General features: G+C 38.7%; 1 protein-coding gene across 2 annotated transcripts in view; it reads left to right on the top strand.

The window, feature by feature from the left end:
* Positions 1 to 20381, top strand: part of BICC1 (BicC family RNA binding protein 1) — a 166217-nt gene that overhangs the window by 128540 nt on the left and 17296 nt on the right. For both annotated transcript variants that reach the window (XM_075216368.1, XM_075216367.1), the window contains exons 4-11: positions 1095 to 1174; positions 3562 to 3720; positions 6499 to 6552; positions 8799 to 8993; positions 11853 to 12104; positions 15300 to 15431; positions 17521 to 17695; positions 19776 to 19937. In XM_075216368.1, the coding sequence (XP_075072469.1) occupies positions 1095 to 1174; positions 3562 to 3720; positions 6499 to 6552; positions 8799 to 8993; positions 11853 to 12104; positions 15300 to 15431; positions 17521 to 17695; positions 19776 to 19937 (1209 nt within the window). The remainder of the gene's footprint in view (positions 1 to 1094; positions 1175 to 3561; positions 3721 to 6498; positions 6553 to 8798; positions 8994 to 11852; positions 12105 to 15299; positions 15432 to 17520; positions 17696 to 19775; positions 19938 to 20381) is intronic.

Here is a 20381-nt window from a genome sequence, read left to right as displayed (position 1 = left end):
CATGTCGTGATTTTGCTATTTCGATTAGACACTACTATGGAAACCTGCTATAGAGACTGGGAGCAGCAGTGATTAGACTTTATTAGTGATTATTATATGAATATCCCTTGAAATGTTTAATGTTAGGGATTCAAATACCCTTATTAATTTCCTTTATGGAAGTATTGTTTGTATCTATATGAAGAGTAAATAAATAAAATGTAAATAAAGGGATTGTGCGATGTAAATATGTTTATAATTTTACAATTTTTTTGTAATTTTTTGATTTTTTAATTTTTTAGTTTTTTGATTTTTGATTTTTTGGGGCTTGAATAAAGTGCATTAATAATGTTAAAGTGTTGTCATTAGTGAATAGAAAAGTGAAACCATTATTATGTGTATGGAAGAACATGATTAGTCCTTCTGGGTTGTGTGCGGTGAAAAATACGTTAATGTGTACTTCTACATTCTATATCCGTAAGGAACATATCATAGAGAATATAAAATAATTAATTTTTTTTGGTAAAAAGACACATTATTATACACTGCAAGTTGATGCTTTTACCTAATTTGCAGAATATTTTCATATTCCCCTCTAATTTTAGACTTTGTGGGAAAACAGCATGGCAAGAAAACTTGTCTTGTATAATTTAGATGACTGGTTGGATTAAATTGCTTCCTCACCTTAATACAGCTTTATTGATTTGTAAATTCCCTCCTGTAAGTTTTACTTAATACAGTAAGTACTGTAATTGTCTATTTTGTTGATATCAGGCAAAATTAATTTCTGGTAATGCCATTATGATAGGGGCAGTGGCGGAACCACCGTGGGTGCAGTTATGATGGGGAGTCCTCTTCTGAGCATGCAAGGTCCCGCTTCTGCACCAGACTGGGCATGTTCATAAGGCCCCCCCTCTGATCTTTCAGAGTAGAGCCGGGAACCAGGAGGCCTCTAACCATTTTGCTTTGGGGCCAGGTAAAGCGCGGTTTCTCTCCTGGATAGGTTAATATCAGATGTCTGTTTTTATAAAGTTCTGTACACAGCTCCTACATTTACCGGTCCAGCAGTTCAGACTTTTCTCAATGTATTTTTTTTTTTTTAATTCTTTTTGCAGATCCACACATCAAAGTATCTGGCAAAAAAGAAAATGTGAAGGAAGCCAAGGAAAGGATAATGTCTGTTTTGGATACAAAGGTAAATTATTTAAATATTTCAAAAAGATTATTGCGCTTCATGTACCTTCTTTGAAAAGCTAATTTTAATGACTGTTTTTAGAAAGGTTTTCATTTTATTTTTTCATTGTTTTACGTTTCATCACAGGTAACGGCAGTTTTAAGTTTGCACTATGAATTCTAGATATCTTCTAAACCTCCTTTATAGCAGGGGCTCCCATGCTTTATTTTTTTCCCATACATCTTGATGTCACTGTAGATACTCTGTTTGTTGTCTTCAAACCATCAACCAAGATAAGAACTTGATGGCGCTGTGAGCCTATGTAAGTAAGCACTGCATTTTATTAACATTTTTCCATTTACAGTTCCATTCTGATGAGTAATGACAATAGGGGGACTGCCAGGACACTAGTTCTCAAATACAATACACGAGGCCTCTGCCAACCCTTACATGCTTACTTGGGAATATACATCCGGGGAATTCTGGAAATATTTTGCTTGAAAAGTTGGCAGGATTGTTGATTTGTTCTGTGCAGCATTTTGAAATCTGCTCTTCCAAGTGTATATCTGATAAACGTCTACAATATTTGCCAAGGCTGTCCTCTCAAGTGTTATTTCTAGGTGCCTTTCACGTTTTTGTACCACTATTTATACACTTGTAAACGGTTTATTCAGATTGAGGTCTGTCTATCCTTGTTGGGCATAGAACCGTTTGGTAAGATGTACTATGAGTTTTAGCTTAAATATAGATGGTTCATGATATGCTGACCTCTTCTGTGTTACTGCACTTCCTATACGGCACAGTAAATGTACATTATGCTTCAGTTGTTTCCCATGTTAAATCTGCACTACTACCTTATGCAATATTTTACTAAAGGTGCCCAGTGCCCCAGGGCTGCTGCATGCAGCCATTTGTCCCGCTTGTTGGGTCCTCTTGTATTGCAGAACTGGCAGAGCCCCAGGCAAAACGGTGGTATGTAGATACCTCTGATGGCCTGGTTATGGGCAAGGGCACCTTTGTTAATATTTAAAGCTGCACTACCACCTAGGTAAAATTTAAATGAATTACCAACATATTACAAAACCTGTGTGTGATTTCATATGTAATTTTGATTACGTGCAGTGTACTATCATTTTTGAAACTTAAACCTTTAAATGTGTCTCCCTAATGATTGTGTAAATAGCCATTGACTCTGAAAACCATTTTTATTTGGAAGAAAATCTACAATTTGCTTTGTTTTTAAGGTGCTTTTAACTCAGCATCTTATTGTATTTGGTGTTTAGCTTCTGTTCATCCGGGATGTCCTCAGTTTGCGGCTGCAGTAGAAAAATCTGTAGCCAGATGGTCGGATTGTTCATGGCAGCAACAGATGTGTCCTGAACTTATGGGATACAGTGACCATCCACTTACTATGATCTTCTTAATAAAGACAAGGCTGAGGTAGCAAAACGTAAAAGACTGAGAGTTAGTGGAAGGAGCAGGGTTCCCCAGCACTGCTACGGAATACAGAACCATGAATGATGCGGGATGGTGCTCTCTACATTTCTCACAATGAAAGCTAAAAAATATGTCTGTACTATTATCATAGGTGTGGTTCAGGACCTATTCAAATAATGTTATTCAGTAGGTGTTAGAGGTTCTCAGAGACTGACGGAAACTACCTTTCATTATCTGGGTCTCTCTATTGCTTCCGGGCATTCAAATGTTGTAAACCGTTTATCCAATGGTAGAAAAGATGTTTGAGTGGCAGCAGAATATTTGTTTCCTTGTTATGCATAGTTTGGTTTTGTAGAGTGTGAATCTATAGGATAATATGAACATTTTTGGTAACTGTGAAAATTTCCATTTGTTGAATACTTATATTATTACAGAGCGACCGTTCTCTAATTTGTCTAAAGAAGTATATATAGTGAATATACCCCCCTACATTTTATTTTAACTGTTGAGTGCACTTGTCTTTAGTTTGGGAGCGTTTGTATCTGGCTCAGATTTAGTTGTTTGACACGTTTTATGCATGTCCACTTTACTGGATATACTGTGTACACTGATTTTATTTTTCCCTTTATCTTTACTGATTTCAGCTGTAATCTGTTTGGGAAGTTTCATTTGTGGAATGTATCTGTGTGGCTTTATGTAGATAAATCTTTTTACTAAAAATAAAAGTGGTTACATGTGACTGACTTATAATTGGAAAAATTGATATAGATTAATTTAGAAATCTTCCCTCCGCTTTCATTTAAAAGATTGCTGGAGAGGTATACAAGAAAGTAGGAAGGAGAGGAGGGGGGGGGGGGGGGCTGAAAACCGTTTCATACATAAATGTATGGTTTGTCATTTTCATTGCTGAGCGATAGAAATGTAAGTTTTATTTCTTTCTGACATTCAGTATGCTGCTTATTTACTTCTAGAGTAACCGGGTGACATTGAAGATGGACGTCTCCCACACAGAGCACTCGCATGTTATTGGTAAAGGGGGCAATAACATCAAGAAAGTAATGGAGGAGACCGGTTGTCACATACATTTTCCAGACTCCAACAGAAATAATCAGGCAGAGAAGAGTAACCAGGTATTTCTCCTCTATAACCTTAGTTACTATCTGCTAGGATACAGTCACTTCATAAACAGGTGACCGACAAGTCCAATAATTTGTGTCTCGCAAAGCTTTACATCTAGCACTGGGTACAGTTCACCATGTTGACTTATAAGTCCCGTGCGCTACTTACCCGCGATGCTCTGTTAGCCCAACTTGTAGCGTCTATGGAGCCTTCAGTCTCCCATTGGTCGCTTGGTACTTGTCCTGCTCAGCTAATTAAAGCTGGCAACTGTATTGTTGATACCCCTAATACAGGAGTCCTTTCAATGCATGGGAAAGTACACATACAAGAATATGGGACTAGTATACAGGAGACCTCTGGACCATTGGAGGCTTCAGGCTCCTAGTGGACTGAGCGAACAGCACACAGGAGCCTGAAGACACAGGAATTAAATGTCATATGCCAAACTACACAATTCTTAGAATTTTTTTTGCCACTGTTTCAGTGATTTTCATTTTCCCCTAGGATGCGCAAATGCTATTTTTTTTGTCTTTTTTTTTTCTTTCTGCTGGGTGATTGCACGCGTTTTGCAATTTATTAATAAATCAATTACGTTTTTAATCCGCAACCAAATGCTTTTCAGAGACAGGAGTTCCCAATAGGACTACTGCAGGTTATACGTAGGTATTGAACTTCCTCAGTCATAGGAACAATAACTAATCGTATACTTTAGAAACAAATGCACTCTCTTTAGGCCCTAGCTAAAGAAATAATTGTAATGAATGTGTGTAGGTGATGGTTACTTATATTCACACCACCGGTTTCTTCACTCCAGGCATCAATGGATCAATGTAAATGCCTAAATATCGGTCCCAGTGGGGGGTAAAAATAAACACCCAATGTTGCAGAGCAACATATATATAGAATAATGCACCCTCTGCTATATATAAGGATATTACAAGTCACCCAGGATCTTGATAGTGGCAAAAGTATCCTATTAAGCAGGATATGCAATGTATTGAACTTTAAGGTGACTTATCTTGTTCTTTTAGAATATGAGTATTTTATTGCTGCTTACTATAGGTAAACTTTCACAAATTTAATATAAGCAATGAACTTATTTATTTTTAAGTTCTAACCATAGTATTTCACATTGCGTTATTTTATAAATGGTGTTTGCCCAACTGTACAGTATAGATCATTTTGCCATAATAAAGTAGCGTTAGAGGCTGCCAGCGTTATTTTACTTCATGTTCTAATTGTATGTGAAAATATATTCAAATCGGTGGTAAGTAAGGAAATGATCACTTTCCCATTTACTACAACAACAATTATTATGACTAGTTGGATTTCATGAATTCTATAATCCTTGCTGTTCCCTGCCAGTAGTCTGCTGGTCTAACTATAGTTTAACATGCTTCAAACCCACAGACATTTGTAGCATGAATACTTAACCACAGATTAATGGTTGTCGCAGTGTCAGACAGTTTTTAGTTTTGTTTTATTCCGATAATGGCGGTTTTTCTTTTTCTTTTTTTTTTGCTAAGCCGAACATGTTATTATATAAAACAGAAAAGTTCTCACAGTTTGCATACACAATAACCACTTTATATAGCAATTTAAGAAAATAGCAAAAGATTAATTTCTCCCATGTGCAAGATGGGTCTGTCCCAGACCAAGGTGTGGTCTCTTTACTGTTCCTTTCTCATTAGTCAGCTCACAAAGAAACAGAGGTTGGGTTCTCTCTCTCTCCAAAAATGATAAACCTATTGATGAGTGAGAGGTTCCCAAGACACTATGTGATCGAATTTTAGATTTGCTGTTTGACACATTTGCTAACAGAGTTCATGTTAAATAAATAAAATAAAATATAAAAAGCCTGAATGGGACTCTCAAGAATTGCAAATGTGAGGATCTAATTAGTCAAAATATATCCAGATTATGTGACCATAAGGGTAGGTTAAAAACCATAGGTTTGAGTATCTTTTCTGAAGATTTCCAGAGAAGTTAGAAAACAAATGGTTTGCAAATTTGAGTATAAATTCATATAGGGGGCACGGCATGAAATTTTCTAGGAGTGTTCGTGTTCACAAGGACAGTAAATAACATTGTTCTTGTTCAAAGGTGCAATTTTGCAGTCAAATCATACCAATCGGCTCTCTTGTCCAAGTAAAACCATAAAAGCAATGGGGTATTGTGCAGATTTGCACCTTGTGACTGTGTTGTCATCATTAGTTTTCTCCACAGATGACCCTTTTCTATCACTTTACCAGTTTGTATGTGTTTTATAGTATATTGTAGCAGTGATTGTGCTCTCCCCTCCTGCACCTGCCTATAGCACATACTCAGCAGTGCCATCAGTGTATCATGTCTGCATGGTAATTAGTAGATCACTGATAACTAATTTAATGATACAGATGGATTTTGAACACTACTGTATTTTATTTATAGCTGAAATTATTTTGCGAAGGATTGCATTGTTCTTGAAAGTGCTAATCCTTTTTAGTTATTCAATTTTTCTTTGCCACAACCATTTGCCCCAATGGTTTTATATGTAGACTAAGTCTGCAGGAGGTAGATGGATTCCTGAGAAATGTAGTGAAAATACTTTAATAATTGCTTGATTGATTGGCAGAGGGTGATATGCTGTAAGTATATAGAGCCAACTTATTACACAGTGCTTTACTGAGAATATTTGCTCATTCAGTTCAGTCTGTGCCCCAGCGGAGCTCACAGTCCAAATTCTCAAACACACAGTGTTAATTTTGTCATAAGCCAATAGTAATGGCAATGTCAATATTGTCTTGCAGGTATCTATTGCAGGACAACCTGCAGGTGTAGAGTCTGCCAGAGTACGAATAAGAGTAAGTATAACAAGTGTTCCCCATCACCAATGTAGGTACTTGCTTTGGTTGCCTTTTGGATAATCCATTCTGTACAGAAATTTCCAACGTCCTGTTTAAAGGAGACAACACAAGTAAACATCTCAACTTTTTATCCAGGAATTAGGCATGGGTACCCGAGTATTGTTGCAAAAATAAAACACTAGAAAATGCAATGATTGTATATGCATGATAGCAGTGTCCTGAAGTTACATTGTAAGGCTGGGTACACACTAAGATCACATCGAGAGAAGTTGTTTGTAATGATTTTACAAACGACAAAGTCCCAATCAACATGTCAATCCATGTGTACACACTATATATTTTTTTAAACATTTACACTCAGATCTGTGCTCTTCATCAGTCATGACCATCAGCTGAAAATATCCTGATTCTGTAAACTCTATGGAAAACTTCCTAAACTGCTGGCAAATCAAACGATGCAATGTGCTTTGGAGCGTACACCCTTATGCGACATCGGGGGCAGATGGCCATTTATCATGTGATTGGCCCGATAATCTGTAGTGTGTACCCACCCTAAGACTGCACTTGCATACAACAAAAATTGTTGTACATCATCCACAAACCTTTAACAGGAGCTGGGATTTAGTGATTTTGATTGAGAACTTATTTGTAACAAATTTGCAGGTAAGATTAGATATGTTTTTGTTTTTTGCTGTTTACAATTTCTTAAATTCTACAGCAGTCGGATTATCAACTGTTGTCTGTTCTATGCCCTGTAACATCTGATTAGACTTTTTTGGATGAATACCATTGTGCTGTCTTGGCAACACTCTTATAAAATGGTTTGGATGTTTCATTGACATATTTCAGGTTTTCCTCATTGCTTTGTGGTTTTTAAGCTCATCAGTCATCCAAACATTTTATGATTTTATAGTCCAAACAAAACCACCTTTTCGCATGCAGTTATTCCATTCATCACTTATTACTGATCGCCAGATGAATGCTGAAGTATATACGCAGGCAATGAAAGTTTATTTTTTTTAGAGCTGGCATTTATGTCCCATGTAAAATTGCTCAGACACTTTGTACACACCACACTCATTCAGTTACTTCGGCAACAATAAAACGGACTTGAAAGCCTTCTCTCTGAAAGTCTGGTGTGCCCTGTTAGCGAGTGTGTATGCATTTTGTTGTCACTGATTTTCACACATTAGTGCTACTTAACTCCATCCGACATGATGTGTGTAGTGTTGCTGTATACTTTCCAAAATTGACAGCATGCACAGAGGAAGAAATCTTGTTTGGTGACATTCAGCACATTTTATGACGAAGAACCAGAGCATATTGGTCACACCTCATAGGGAAGGGAGCAGAGGTTTGCTTTATCATTCTGGACTTTATAATATATTTACCAATAAGTGTGTCCTTTTTCTGAAGAGAAAAAGATGGATATGTTTAAAACATATCCATCTTTTTCTCTTCAGAATTTCTATATATTGATAATAAAATGTTGATCACCCTTTTTTTTTTTTCTGCTGAATAGCTGATCATTTTACACATCATTGTAACGAATGATGATTTTGACATCATGGGAACAGTAAATTCTGTAAAGTCAAAAACAGCTGACATTGGGGTTCAAATTGCTGTCGAACCGAAGGTGCAGTGTCTGAATTTTAGTTCTTGGTAAACGCATTAAAATGTTTACAATGGTTTTTAAATCGGATGATTAAAAGTGCTGCTTCCTTGTTACACAGTATGTGGCAATGTAATCCTCTTTAAATAAAGGTCTACAATCAAATGTTGCTTTTGCAAAATAAAATCCCGCATTCCTTCAGTCACTTAAATCCAGCACAGAAAAGTTCTATGACCCATGGACACGTACTGAGAGGGTGATACCGGAGGTGCCAGGCCAACCTGTGGCTCTCCTGATGTCAAACTACATGCCCCAGCATGCTTTACCAGCAGATGGCCTGCAAGGTATGCTGGGACTTGTAGTTTTACAACACTGGAGAGCTGCAGGTTGGCCAGGCCTCCTGTAGGGGATGGTAATGTCTATTGATATAATGGATTGAGGCAGCTAATTCATCCAAGATGACAGCCTCCATCTGCAGTACCACTTTTTATGGGCAAATGTCCACTTGTAAATAACCTTTCCACGACAGAAAGTTTTGCTTCCTCATTTTCCACATTTTTTTTTTCTCACGTGTGTAATGTAAGAATGTAAATACATTTGTTATAGTGACGGTGTCCCTCTCTTCCTGCAGGAGCTGCTGCCTTTGGTGTTGATGTTTGAGTTGCCCATAGCTGGTATTCTGCAGCCCATCCCAGACCCCAACTCACCCACAATCCAGCACATCTCCCAGACGTACAACATAACCGTCTCCTTCAAGCAGCGCTCTAGAGTGTATGGTGCCACGGTTATTGTAAGAGGGTCCCAGAATAACACTAGTGCTGTTAAGGTAACTTTCTATTACACATTTGTAGAGTACTACGCGCCAAGCCTGCATTACAGATTAGGCCCTCTGTCAGCAGCTGGGCTCATTTTGCAATCACGGTTATGTTTTTCCAGCTGTGAAACAGCTCATCCTGAAAGAAGAATTTCAGAAAGGTATAGTGAGTTCAGTTCTGTGTCTCCTACTGATGCGTAGCCGTGTTCCAGTTCTGATGCTTGGAACTTACACACGGCATCAGCATTTAAATGAAATCAATCTTCTGGCATTCGTAAGATGCTAAGTGCTATGTCATGTTAAAATGCTGATTCAGTGGAACTTTCCTCCACCAAAAATTAGAATCTCATTTCTTTATTTTGTAACGGGTGCGTTATAGTTTCAGGGTATTTGACATATAAGGCTGCATCTGAAATCAAGCATACGGTTATAAGTGCCGTACCTGGGCCTACTGTGCCAGAACACCAATTTATTTGCAGTAGTTTTGTTTTGTTTTTTAAAAAAAAATATGCAGATCAGTCATAGTGGTGGCGTTTAGATATTACCATTCTCTACCACAATGATGTCACAGTTCCTTTTATTTAGTAAAGGTCACATCCGTTAAAAGAATGTTCATGGACTAAGATGCTTTTATTTATTAAAAAAACAAACAAAAACACAATAGCAATGTCCTACTGGCCTACTCTCCAGGAGTGTCCGCCATCCTCCCGCATCTAGTGAAGAGGGTGGGACAGCAGCCTCAACGATAGGATCTCCTGGAGGGGAGTGTTACTTTATGTAGGTTGTAAGTGAAAAGATGTTTTGCACAACAACACATATGAACATCTCCAATTGCCCTACTGTATATGATAAATATATACAGAAGTGGAAATTGCTCAATCAATTTATAGGCTCATTGCAGGTGCCTGAAAGAGTGGGGTTATCCTGAAAGAAACAAACACAGAGAAAAATCCCCCAGCACACTGCTATAGCCAGCAAAGGAGCTGCCATTTCTACTTGTACATAAAAATGCAAAAGTCTTAGTTGCACACATTTGCAAATGTATGTTTGACTCTAAACAGTGAGTCCCATATATTTGGGCCATACATATATGTGTTTTTAAATTGAGAGATAACTTGCCACGAGGTACCCCGAAAGCCTCCAAATAGCAATATAGCGCCAGCACTCCCCCTCAGCTACTAACACCAACATGCCTCTCAAACAAATACAGAAGTAAATATACCAAGGACTGATACGTATTTAAGGCTGATGCTTATTTATTTATTTTTTTTCCTCTACAGCAGGCCTGTCCAACCTGCGGCTCTCCAGATGTTGTGAAACTACAAGTCCCAGCATGCCCTTCCAGCTATCAACTGGTTGTCTACCAGCAAAGCATGCTGGGGCTTGTAGTTTCACAACACCTGGAGGGCCGCAGGTTGGACAGGCCTGCTCTACAGCTTTTTTGATATCTGACTCTTACAGAAAGAGAGAAATATCTATATATATATATATATATATATATATATATATATATATATATATATATATATATATATATATATATATATATATATATATATATATATATATATATATATACACACACACACACACACACACACACACACACACACACACACACACACACACACACACACACACACACACACACACACACACACACACACACACACACACACACACACACGTGTACGGTGGTATGCTATACCGCCACATTCCATTCACTTACCTTCCCCTTACACTTGTCCTAACGCTACTTCTATGTGTCTGCTTCGACCACTGGTTACACCTGTTATAAAAGCACCTAGCTTGGCTATCCTGTATGTGACCGTGATATTACTGTTTGTGTATATATATGTTTAATGCATGTGAAATGTAGCCAGAGATTGTTTTCAGTTGCGCTGTACACCTTGTATACATTCCTGATCCACACACTGCTCCTACTTAAAACAAAATTCCTTCTCTCATTTTCCCACTGCTCAAATTTAGCATTCACCAAAATTGCTGGGAGGTCTCAAGTGACTTTTCACTTTGGATTATATCTCCCCCCCCCCCCCCCCCCCTTCAAATTAACTTGGTAATACAAACGCTCTAATGCCTTCTCTTCCAATAAATACATACATCAGTTATATTCTTTGGGATATGTGAAAAAATAGATACTATGTAAACTGTATAGTTTACTCAGTACTTCAACCTGGTCTTTTGCTATGCAATTATCTAAAGATGTAACAGATGTTGAAGCTCTCATTGCTCTAAATGCAATTAAATCCCTCTGCATGTTTTCATCGAATTGTATATTTGATCTTTAAGAAAATCACAAACGGTGTTTATAAAACACATTTTATTGCTAAAAGCCTTAAAAAAAAAAAAAAAAAAAAAAGTAAAGCAGTGCAAACACACCTAAGTACATGCATACAAATTTATTTTTACTTAAAGACTAACATGTCTAATTATCAATAGATGGCGATCGGGATGATTTTTAAAGCAGCGATATACAATACCTTATCACCATAATTTACCCCCATCGATCCTCGTTAAATAGGCTTCCCCATGCAAAGAGACCTGGCGAATCTTAACGCCAAAAACAGGAGAATCCTGCGCTGGGCTGCACTGAACTCAGGATGTACAAAGCAGCTGTTATAAATAGAGCATCTTAACACCAGCACCCTATAATAAATAGACCTGTATGTGGACACTCATGAGAATGATCAGTTCACCATTATTAGTAAATGACTCATTTGCGCTAGTATCTGTCTTCCTCCTTTTATCTGACATAGTTGGAAATGTCTCCTTTCCTTTGGCTCCTGTAAACAGCTTGGTCTCAATCTGTTCCGGTATGATGGTCTTACCACACTGCTCATGTTTCCATAGGAAGGTACAGCGCTGCTGTTGGAGCATCTTGCCGGTAGCCTGGCCAACGCCATTCCTGTCAGTACGCAACTGGATATTGCTGCTCAGCATCACCTCTTCATGATGGGCCGCAACGGTGGCAACATCAAGCATATTATGCAACGAACAGGTGCACAGATCCACTTCCCAGATCCCAATAACCCTTTAAAGAAGTCCACAGTCTACCTCCAAGGCACCATTGAGTCAGTCTGTCTTGCCAGACAATATCTCATGGTATGTATATTAATGAGCTTGTGTTCAGTGACATCTTATGTTGATATAAATGTTTGCTCGTCATATGCTTGTGTATACTAAAGGATGACCTTAGAAAATGGATATTTCCAAGTATAACAGGAAATATTGGAGTCTAGTTTTACCATTAAAAAATAACAACAAAAAACCTCTACAACATAAATACTTAGAATTACTTAATCAACAAAATGTTGTGGGATTTTTTATTTTTTTTATTAACGCTGCCCACACGTGCAGTAATCTGCTCAGAATGATTAGTTTCACCTCCCATGTGCATGGCCAAACGGGAATGATTCAGTTTTTCAGGTGCTGCGCTGAACGCTATCACATTTCCACCTGCTCCTGCTTTTTTGGATCAAACGATGAATACTCAGGTTTTCAGTCATACCCAATCTCATCCAGTCAGTGGATTCTGTTAAGTTATGAGCTTTTCCACCCTGGTTCAAGAAGACCTGTCAAATGCAAATTATTAAAAGCCTTTTCTACTCTTAACCTCACACTCACACACACACTCACACGCACACGCACACACACTTTTGCCAGGTGGGTTAGTAATTTTACAATGCAATGGATGCCTATTCTAATGTGGAAGGTAACTTAGGCAGAGGGAAAGAAATAACATTAGAGAAATACAATGTTTTGTCAACACAAGTACAGTAAACTTTGGTAATGGTTGTGTATGAACAAAAATTTAAACTGCTAAATTTTAACCCTTAAACGTAATTTTATCAGCTTTATTCTTTAATCTAGTTAGTATTCTGGCCTCCATCATAAATCAGTGGACGGTCATATATCGGAATTGCTGCTTCATATGTCATGATTAAAGAGTCATTTTTAATTTAAATTTATAAAAACAAAGTACTAAGGTCAATTGGGCAGTGTAAATTGTTAAAGAAGAAACAGTTGATTGTAGAAAGGGATTTGTTTACATGGCTACTTCTATGAACTCTGTGTGTTGTGTTTTTTTTGTGTGTGGGGGGGTGTATTGTGTCTAGATGAGCACAGTTTCCACGTGGGGCATTTACCTCCTTGGTTCCATAAGGAAGGCAGGAGCTAGAAATGTGGTCTTCATGCTCTCCTAGTGGGGCTCTCCCATCGTTTACAGTAAAGTCACCGTATAATACCGTGGAAATTGCCCAAATTACCATGAACTGTTATGATTTACCATATGTGCCCTTTATTCCCATAAGAAGTATAGGAGTCTGTGGTCACCTAAGAAATGACTATTGCACAGGTTAATCTCATTCTGAAAACCGAAAATGTATTTACTATTATGTACAGTCAAGTCCATAATTATTGGGACATCGACACAATTCTCATATTTTGGGCTCTATACACCACCACAATGGATTTGAAATGAAACTATCAAGAAGTGCTTTAACTGCAGACTTTCAGCTTTAATTTGAGGGAATTTACTTCCAAATCAGGTGAACGGTGTAGGAATTACAATGGTTTCTATATGTGCCTCCCACTTTTTAAGGGACCAAAAGTAATGGGACAAGCTAAACAATCCTACATCAAACTTTCACTTTTTAGTACTTTGATGCAAATACTTTGCCGTCAATTACAACCTGAAGTCTGGAAGGCATAGATATCACCAGACGCTGGGTTTCATCCCTGGTGATGCTCTGCCAGGCCTCTACTGCAAAGGTCTTCAGTTTCTGCTTGTTCTTGGGGCATTTTCCCTTCAGTTTTGTCTTCATCAAGTGAAATTGAAATGCATGCTCAATCGGATTCAGGTCAGGTGAATGACTTGACCATTGCATAACATTCCACTTGTTAGCCTTAAAAAACTCTTTGGTTGCTTTTGCAGTATGCTTCGGGTCATTGGCCATCTGCACTGTGAAGCGCCGTCCAATGAGTTCTGAAGCATTTGACTGAATATGAGCAGATAATATTGCCCAAAACACTTTAGAATTCATCCTGCTGCTTTTGTCAGCAGCCATATCATCAATAAATACAAGGGAACCAGTTCCATTCGCAGCCATACATGCCCATGCCATGGCACTACCACCACCATGCTTCACGGATGAGGTGGTATGTTTTGGATCATGAGCAGTTTCTTTCCTTCTCCATACTCTTCTCTTTCCATCACTCTGGTACAAGTTGATCTTTGTCTCTGTCCATAGGATGTTGTTCCAGAACTGTAATGGCTTTTTTTTAGATGTTGTTTGGCAAACTCTAATCTGGTCTTCCTGTTTTTGTGGCTCACAAATGGTTTACATCTTGTGGTGAACCCTCTATATTCACTCTTGTGAAGTCTTCTCTTGATTGTTGACTTTAACACATATACACCTACCTCCTGGAGAGTGTTCTTGATTTGGCCAACTGTTGTGAAGGGGTTTTTCTTCACCAGGGAAAAAATTCTTCTGTCATCCACCACAGTTGTTTTCCGTGATCTTCTGGGTCTTTTGGTGTTGCTGAGCTCTCCGGTGCGTTCTTTCTTTTTAAGAATGTTCCAAACAGTTGATTTTGTCACACCTAATGTTTTTGCTATCTCTCTGATGGGTTTGTTTTGATTTTTCAGCCTAATGATGGCTTGCTTCACTGATAGAGACAGCTCTTTGGATCTCTTCAGCAACAGATTCCAAATGCAAATGTCACACCTAGAATCAACTCCAGACCTTTTACCTGCTTAATTGATGATGAAATAACGAGGGAATAGCCCACACATGTCTATGAAATAAGTTTTGAGTCGATTGTCCCATTACTTTTGGTCCCTTAAAAAGTGTGATGCACATATAGAAACCGTTGTAATTCCTACACGGTTCACCTGATTTGGATGTAAATACCCTCAAATTAAAGCTGAAAGTCTGCAGTTAAAGCACTTCTTGATAGTTTCATTTCAAATCCATTGTGGTGGTGTATAGAGTCCAAAATCTGAGAATTGTGTCGATGTCCCAATAATTATGGACTTGACTGTATGCTAGGTGTCTGAAAACTTGTCTTGTTGTGGAACTAAAAGTCCCATCATGCCCTTACCATGTATTCAGACTGAGAAAAATGTTGCTTTGAAGTGACATTTTTTTTTAAGTGACTTTTATAGCAGAATTACCAGTGCATATTCCTTCTATACTCCACACTCTCTCCTCCTTTTGTGTTTGTATATTTTAATGCCTTTTGGTACGTATTTCTGTTTTAAGATACAATTTAGTAACAGGAGTTCCTCCCTTCCAGGGCTGCCTCCCACTTGTCCTGATGTTTGACATGAAAGAGGAGATTGAGGTAGAACCACAGTATATTACTCAACTCATGGAACAACTAGATGTCTTCATCAGCATTAAACCAAAGCCAAAACAACCAAGTAAAGTAAGTGTCCTATACTGAAATCATGTCCGCAGTTTCCTATGTGTTTTTAAATCTCTTGGCTTTCTGCACTGGTACCCATCTGAGATTTCTGCCTGTTAAGTTCATAAGGGACTAACTACTAACAATTACTGAGTCGTAGGACCTCTACTGGCATTAGTTAGTATGTTGTGTTCTGCCAAGATGGTGTCCAATCCATTTTCTAACAGTGTACGTGAATACCAGACCTTGCAGATTGCGTTTTCACAAGTGTCAACATCTTCATTTCATATCTTTTATAAAGAACAGCACATATTTCAACTATGCCATTTATTTTTAATAGTATACACATGCCCATCTTAGAAAGATGGGGATATCTTCGTGTGAAGATACCCGGTTTTCTGGCCCAATGCTACCCACTTCACGCTGGCTGGCCACCCACGGGTGCCTTCCTACGCCAGGGAAGTCTACCCAGTACCTTCTTGTCACTCAGGCAAATGCAGTTACAAAAGTACAACAGTACATTTATTGTCATACAAACAACACTAGAATATTATGTACACAAAGTAAATAAATGCCAGGCAGGTTTACCACATCATCTCTCCCTTACCCCACTAGTTTAAGGAGTTAATCACCTGGCTGTCCAGCCTTCACGACCCATGAATCTCTCTCAGCTGCATATATAGACTAAAGTAGAGAACGACAACTCAAAACCAGTCTTGCACTCTTCATCAATGAAATCCCAGAATGAACACCCCCCCCCCCCCCCCCCCTGGAGTCGCTCCTTATATCTCGGGTCTAATTTCCACAGTCTTTTCCCCTCCCTAGGCAAACCCCTGGGTCTATTCTTCTTAACCATTGGTCAGTGCAGGACTAGGGGGGGTTGGAGAGGGCAGTGAAGATGAGCTGTCCATCCACAGAAGCCCCCTGCTTGGGATGCAGACAGAACGTCTTGACTAGTACTGTGGATAACAATTGATACTAATTGGCTTCCCCTACTTCCAAGGATAAGGTAGCAGTGAGCCCCTCCTAAAATTAACCCTTTACACTACTTTGTGATGTCACAGAGTCCCCAGCTGTTCCATGCTTCCTGTAGAGTAAGGAAGGGAGAGAATGAATGCAGCTCCAGCCCTCTCACCTGTATCCTGGACACCACCTGATCTTTACCCATAACCCTCCTAGCTTCACTTTAAGGACAATGAATAACATTACTGCAAGTCATCAATATATAATACACAATATACATATTTACATTGCACTACAATGCCCCCTTAACCACATGTAATTGGACAATGCAGTTGTAGTCTGGGGAGCTGGGGAACAAAAGCAAGGGCTATAAAAAGTACTATAATCCACATTATGTGAGAAACGAGAAACAGAATGGTCACAGGGCTATCACACTCATTTCGTCACACTTTGTGTTAATCAACAAGCACAATTTATTTAACTTTTTTGAAATTATGGTTCAATACACACACAAGTGTGGATACTGCCTTCTGTGTAATATTTTCTAGTGTACTCCATAGGCTTCCAAGACCCATATCTTTTTGTATGAGTTTCTACAGCTAAAGCTTTGCTCCTTCACCATTGAACTAGGCTGTAATTTGAAGCTGAGATCCCAACAAAATTGGGTTTTTTGTTTTCATTTTTTTTACCTAAATCACTCTAATTATTTGTAAAAATAAGTTGTTTGTTTTTTCTTTCCTACTATAATGCAAGATGCTATTAATGATTTACAGTTTGTGAAGTGTCATGTGGCTTCAATGAAAACCAGTCACATACTATTTGATGTAGTCAGGAGAAAGGCCTTGGAATGCCCTTCTCGGCATGTTCATTCTTGCCACAATCCCTCTACCACCCACCCCATTCCTCTGCCATCATGTGACCACTGAGGAGCTTCCAAACTGACTGCGTCTGGCTCAGTGATCAGGTTACACTCTCCTCATTAATGTGCTTGAGAGCTGAAACGGAAATGCGATTTGTAAAGTGACTTCAGAGTTATAGGAGAACATCTTGGGGAAAAAACTGATTAACCTTCATGTTGGAAGCTCAAAAATAGATATTCATTATGTAGGATTGCAACTTTAATTGTGATTTTGAACTTCTGTTGCAGTCTGTGATTGTAAAAAGTGTGGAACGAAATGCCTTGAATATGTATGAAGCCAGAAAATGCCTTCTTGGACTTGAAAGCAGTGGTGTGGCTATTACAAGCCAGTCTACGTTATCTTGCCCAATGCCTTTCCATGGACTGGATATCCTGACAGCGGGTTTGGGACTTACTGGATTAGGTGAGTCATATATAGTATACTATGCAGAAGGTTGTCAAAAGTATTTAATAAAAGTTATTGTTATACACAATTATATTTTTTCTTACTAATCTTCATAATGCTTATGTACAGTATGTAGAGCTTTGTTCAATATGCGACGTCTGAAAAGGACACAAATATTTACTTATAACTACTTATTGCCTGCCCCCCACATATGGTAGGTAAGACAATGGCACAAAAGATGATAGCGGTTTGGGGGCCCCTATCTTCTAGAACTGGAAGCATTTATTTGTTATGGCTCCTGGACTCCCAATCACTCAATACATAGTGCTCATATTGGATGCTGCATCCAGCCAGTGAGAGGTGACTTGTCAGGGCAGTCTCTGCACAGACCTGGATCCCCTAAAATATAAACGTTAAGGCACAAAATGCATAAAAGCAAACATAGCGGACTGAAACGGTTGTCCCTTTCCAGCCACCAAAATGATGCCACGCATTCACCTTTATGCTTGAGTGCAACATAGATTGAATTTGTGGGCACAAAGATGCAAAGATTATGTTCCATCACCTGGATTTGTGTGTGCCCACTAGCAGCCCAACGCCGACCTAGTCCCACCCTAAGGATTAACACCCTTATGATTTACAGAAAGCATTGGAAAGTGTATTTATTTTATATATAAAGCCACTAAAATCAAAAGATACTTCAACGTGCTACAAAGACGCCATTTTTGCTGGCATAGACGGGGTATTCTGGTCATACATGTGCAACTACGAAATACAAACATTGGTTTGGTCATGAAAGCCTAAAAAAACATTTAATACAGTTATCAAACAGCATTATAGCACAGTGGCTTCATTGTGATGATGATCATTACTGTTCATCCTTCAATGTCACGTACAGCAGTGACGCCACAGACCGATCCTTTTGCCTTCTGCATGTTCTGTACAGAACAGGAGACCTGTGAGACACACAGCAAGGAGGCGGCTTTGTTTCCTATGCAGCATAACGTTCTCTCTTACACTATGCTCATTATAGCGAATACGTTATGGAAATAGATCCTATGTCAACCCCAGTGTCCTTCTGTAGTACAAAGTATCAGCCCACTACTGTATTTCAGTGTTATATTTAATCCAAGAATATATAACACCCAGAAATAAGTTTAATGAGAATAAGCTCCTTTTTCCATGCTGTAATCATTCATTATACTTGTTTTGTCTGTTTAAAATTAGTGAAGAATAGCTAGGTAGGCAGAGTGTGGAATACGGGCACCATCAGTACTAATGTCATAGAAAAGGTTCCATCTGTGAAAACCCAGTTTATACATAAAATAAGTATAAACCTTGTAGAAAATGAGGTGGGAATTTTTGGGGTTTTTTTTGGAGGGGAGACAGGGTTGTGTGATATACATGCATTAAAAACAATTGGCCGTGCATTTTAACAATCCTCATCCACTATTTATATAGCGCCAGCAATTCCGCAGCTCTGTACAGAGAACTCGCTCATGTCATTCCCTGTTCCATTAGAGCAGGCCTGTCCAACCTGCGGCCCTCCAGATGTTGTGAAACTACAAGTCCCAGCATGCCCTTCCAGCTATCAACAGGTTGTCTACTGGCAAAGCATGCTGGGGCTTGTAGTTTCACAACATCTGGAGGGCCGCAGGTTGGACAGGCCTGCATTAGAGCTTCGTCTAAATTCCCTAACGCACACACCGCACGAGACTAAGATAAATTTAATAAGAGCCAATTAACGTACCAGTATGTTTTTTGTAGTATGGGAGGAAACCGACGCAAACACGGGGAGAACATACAAACTCCACACAGATAAGGCCATGGTCGTTAATCGAACTCATAACCCCAGTGCTGTGAGGCAGAAGTGCTAACCACTAAGCCACTGTGCTGCCCAACTATTGTTGTCTTATTGACCTGTAGTGGTGTTGCATATGCCGTCAGATGGAAGAAAACATGTTAATGTAACAATGTTTAATATGCAGTAAAGATCAAACATTTATAAGTAGCACTCCAAGGTGAATACCTTGATAAAATAAGAGATCATACCACAATGAAATTAAGTTGTAATAATGCCTTTTTATTTCTTTTCCAGGTCTCCTGGGCCCCAGCGCTCTATCAGTTAATTCATCTGCAGCACAAAATACTCTGCTAAATGCTCTTAACAGTTCTGTCAGCCCACTGCACAGCCCCAGTTCTGCTGCACCTAGCCCAACACTATGGGCAACTTCATTAGCCAACGCCTCTAATGCTGCAGGTGATTAAAGCTTTTACTAGTTTTATACATATAGGTGTGCAACTGCCTTTAAGGAACAATCGGTAGCTGTGTTGCTAAACCATTTTTACAATGTTGTACAATATTAAATGGACATTGCAATTTTTATTTTTGAGTTTTTAATTTGAGTTTTGTTGACGGCTATTACTCACAGGCTAAACCTCTTAGCTGGCAGCAATAGCTGCAGTGACACTGACAGGTTTATAGCAAGGACAAGCTAAAGTAACCATGAGAGGAACACCAACCTAGCAAAACAAGAAATATGTAAATGATATGTTGAGTGTGTTTCGTTTGATTCAATATATTAAAAATTGCATTGTGATGAAATTGTTTAAATTACAAAATCAAGAAAACGTTTATCCTGGGTTGATGAAAAACGTACTACAAAAAACCCAATATATTTGTTATTGTTTTTCCTAATGCATC

The sequence above is a fragment of the Mixophyes fleayi genome, chromosome 6 (genome assembly GCF_038048845.1).
Source record: "Mixophyes fleayi isolate aMixFle1 chromosome 6, aMixFle1.hap1, whole genome shotgun sequence".
Lineage (NCBI taxonomy): Eukaryota > Metazoa > Chordata > Amphibia > Anura > Limnodynastidae > Mixophyes > Mixophyes fleayi.
This window is presented reverse-complemented; position numbering and strand designations above follow the sequence as displayed.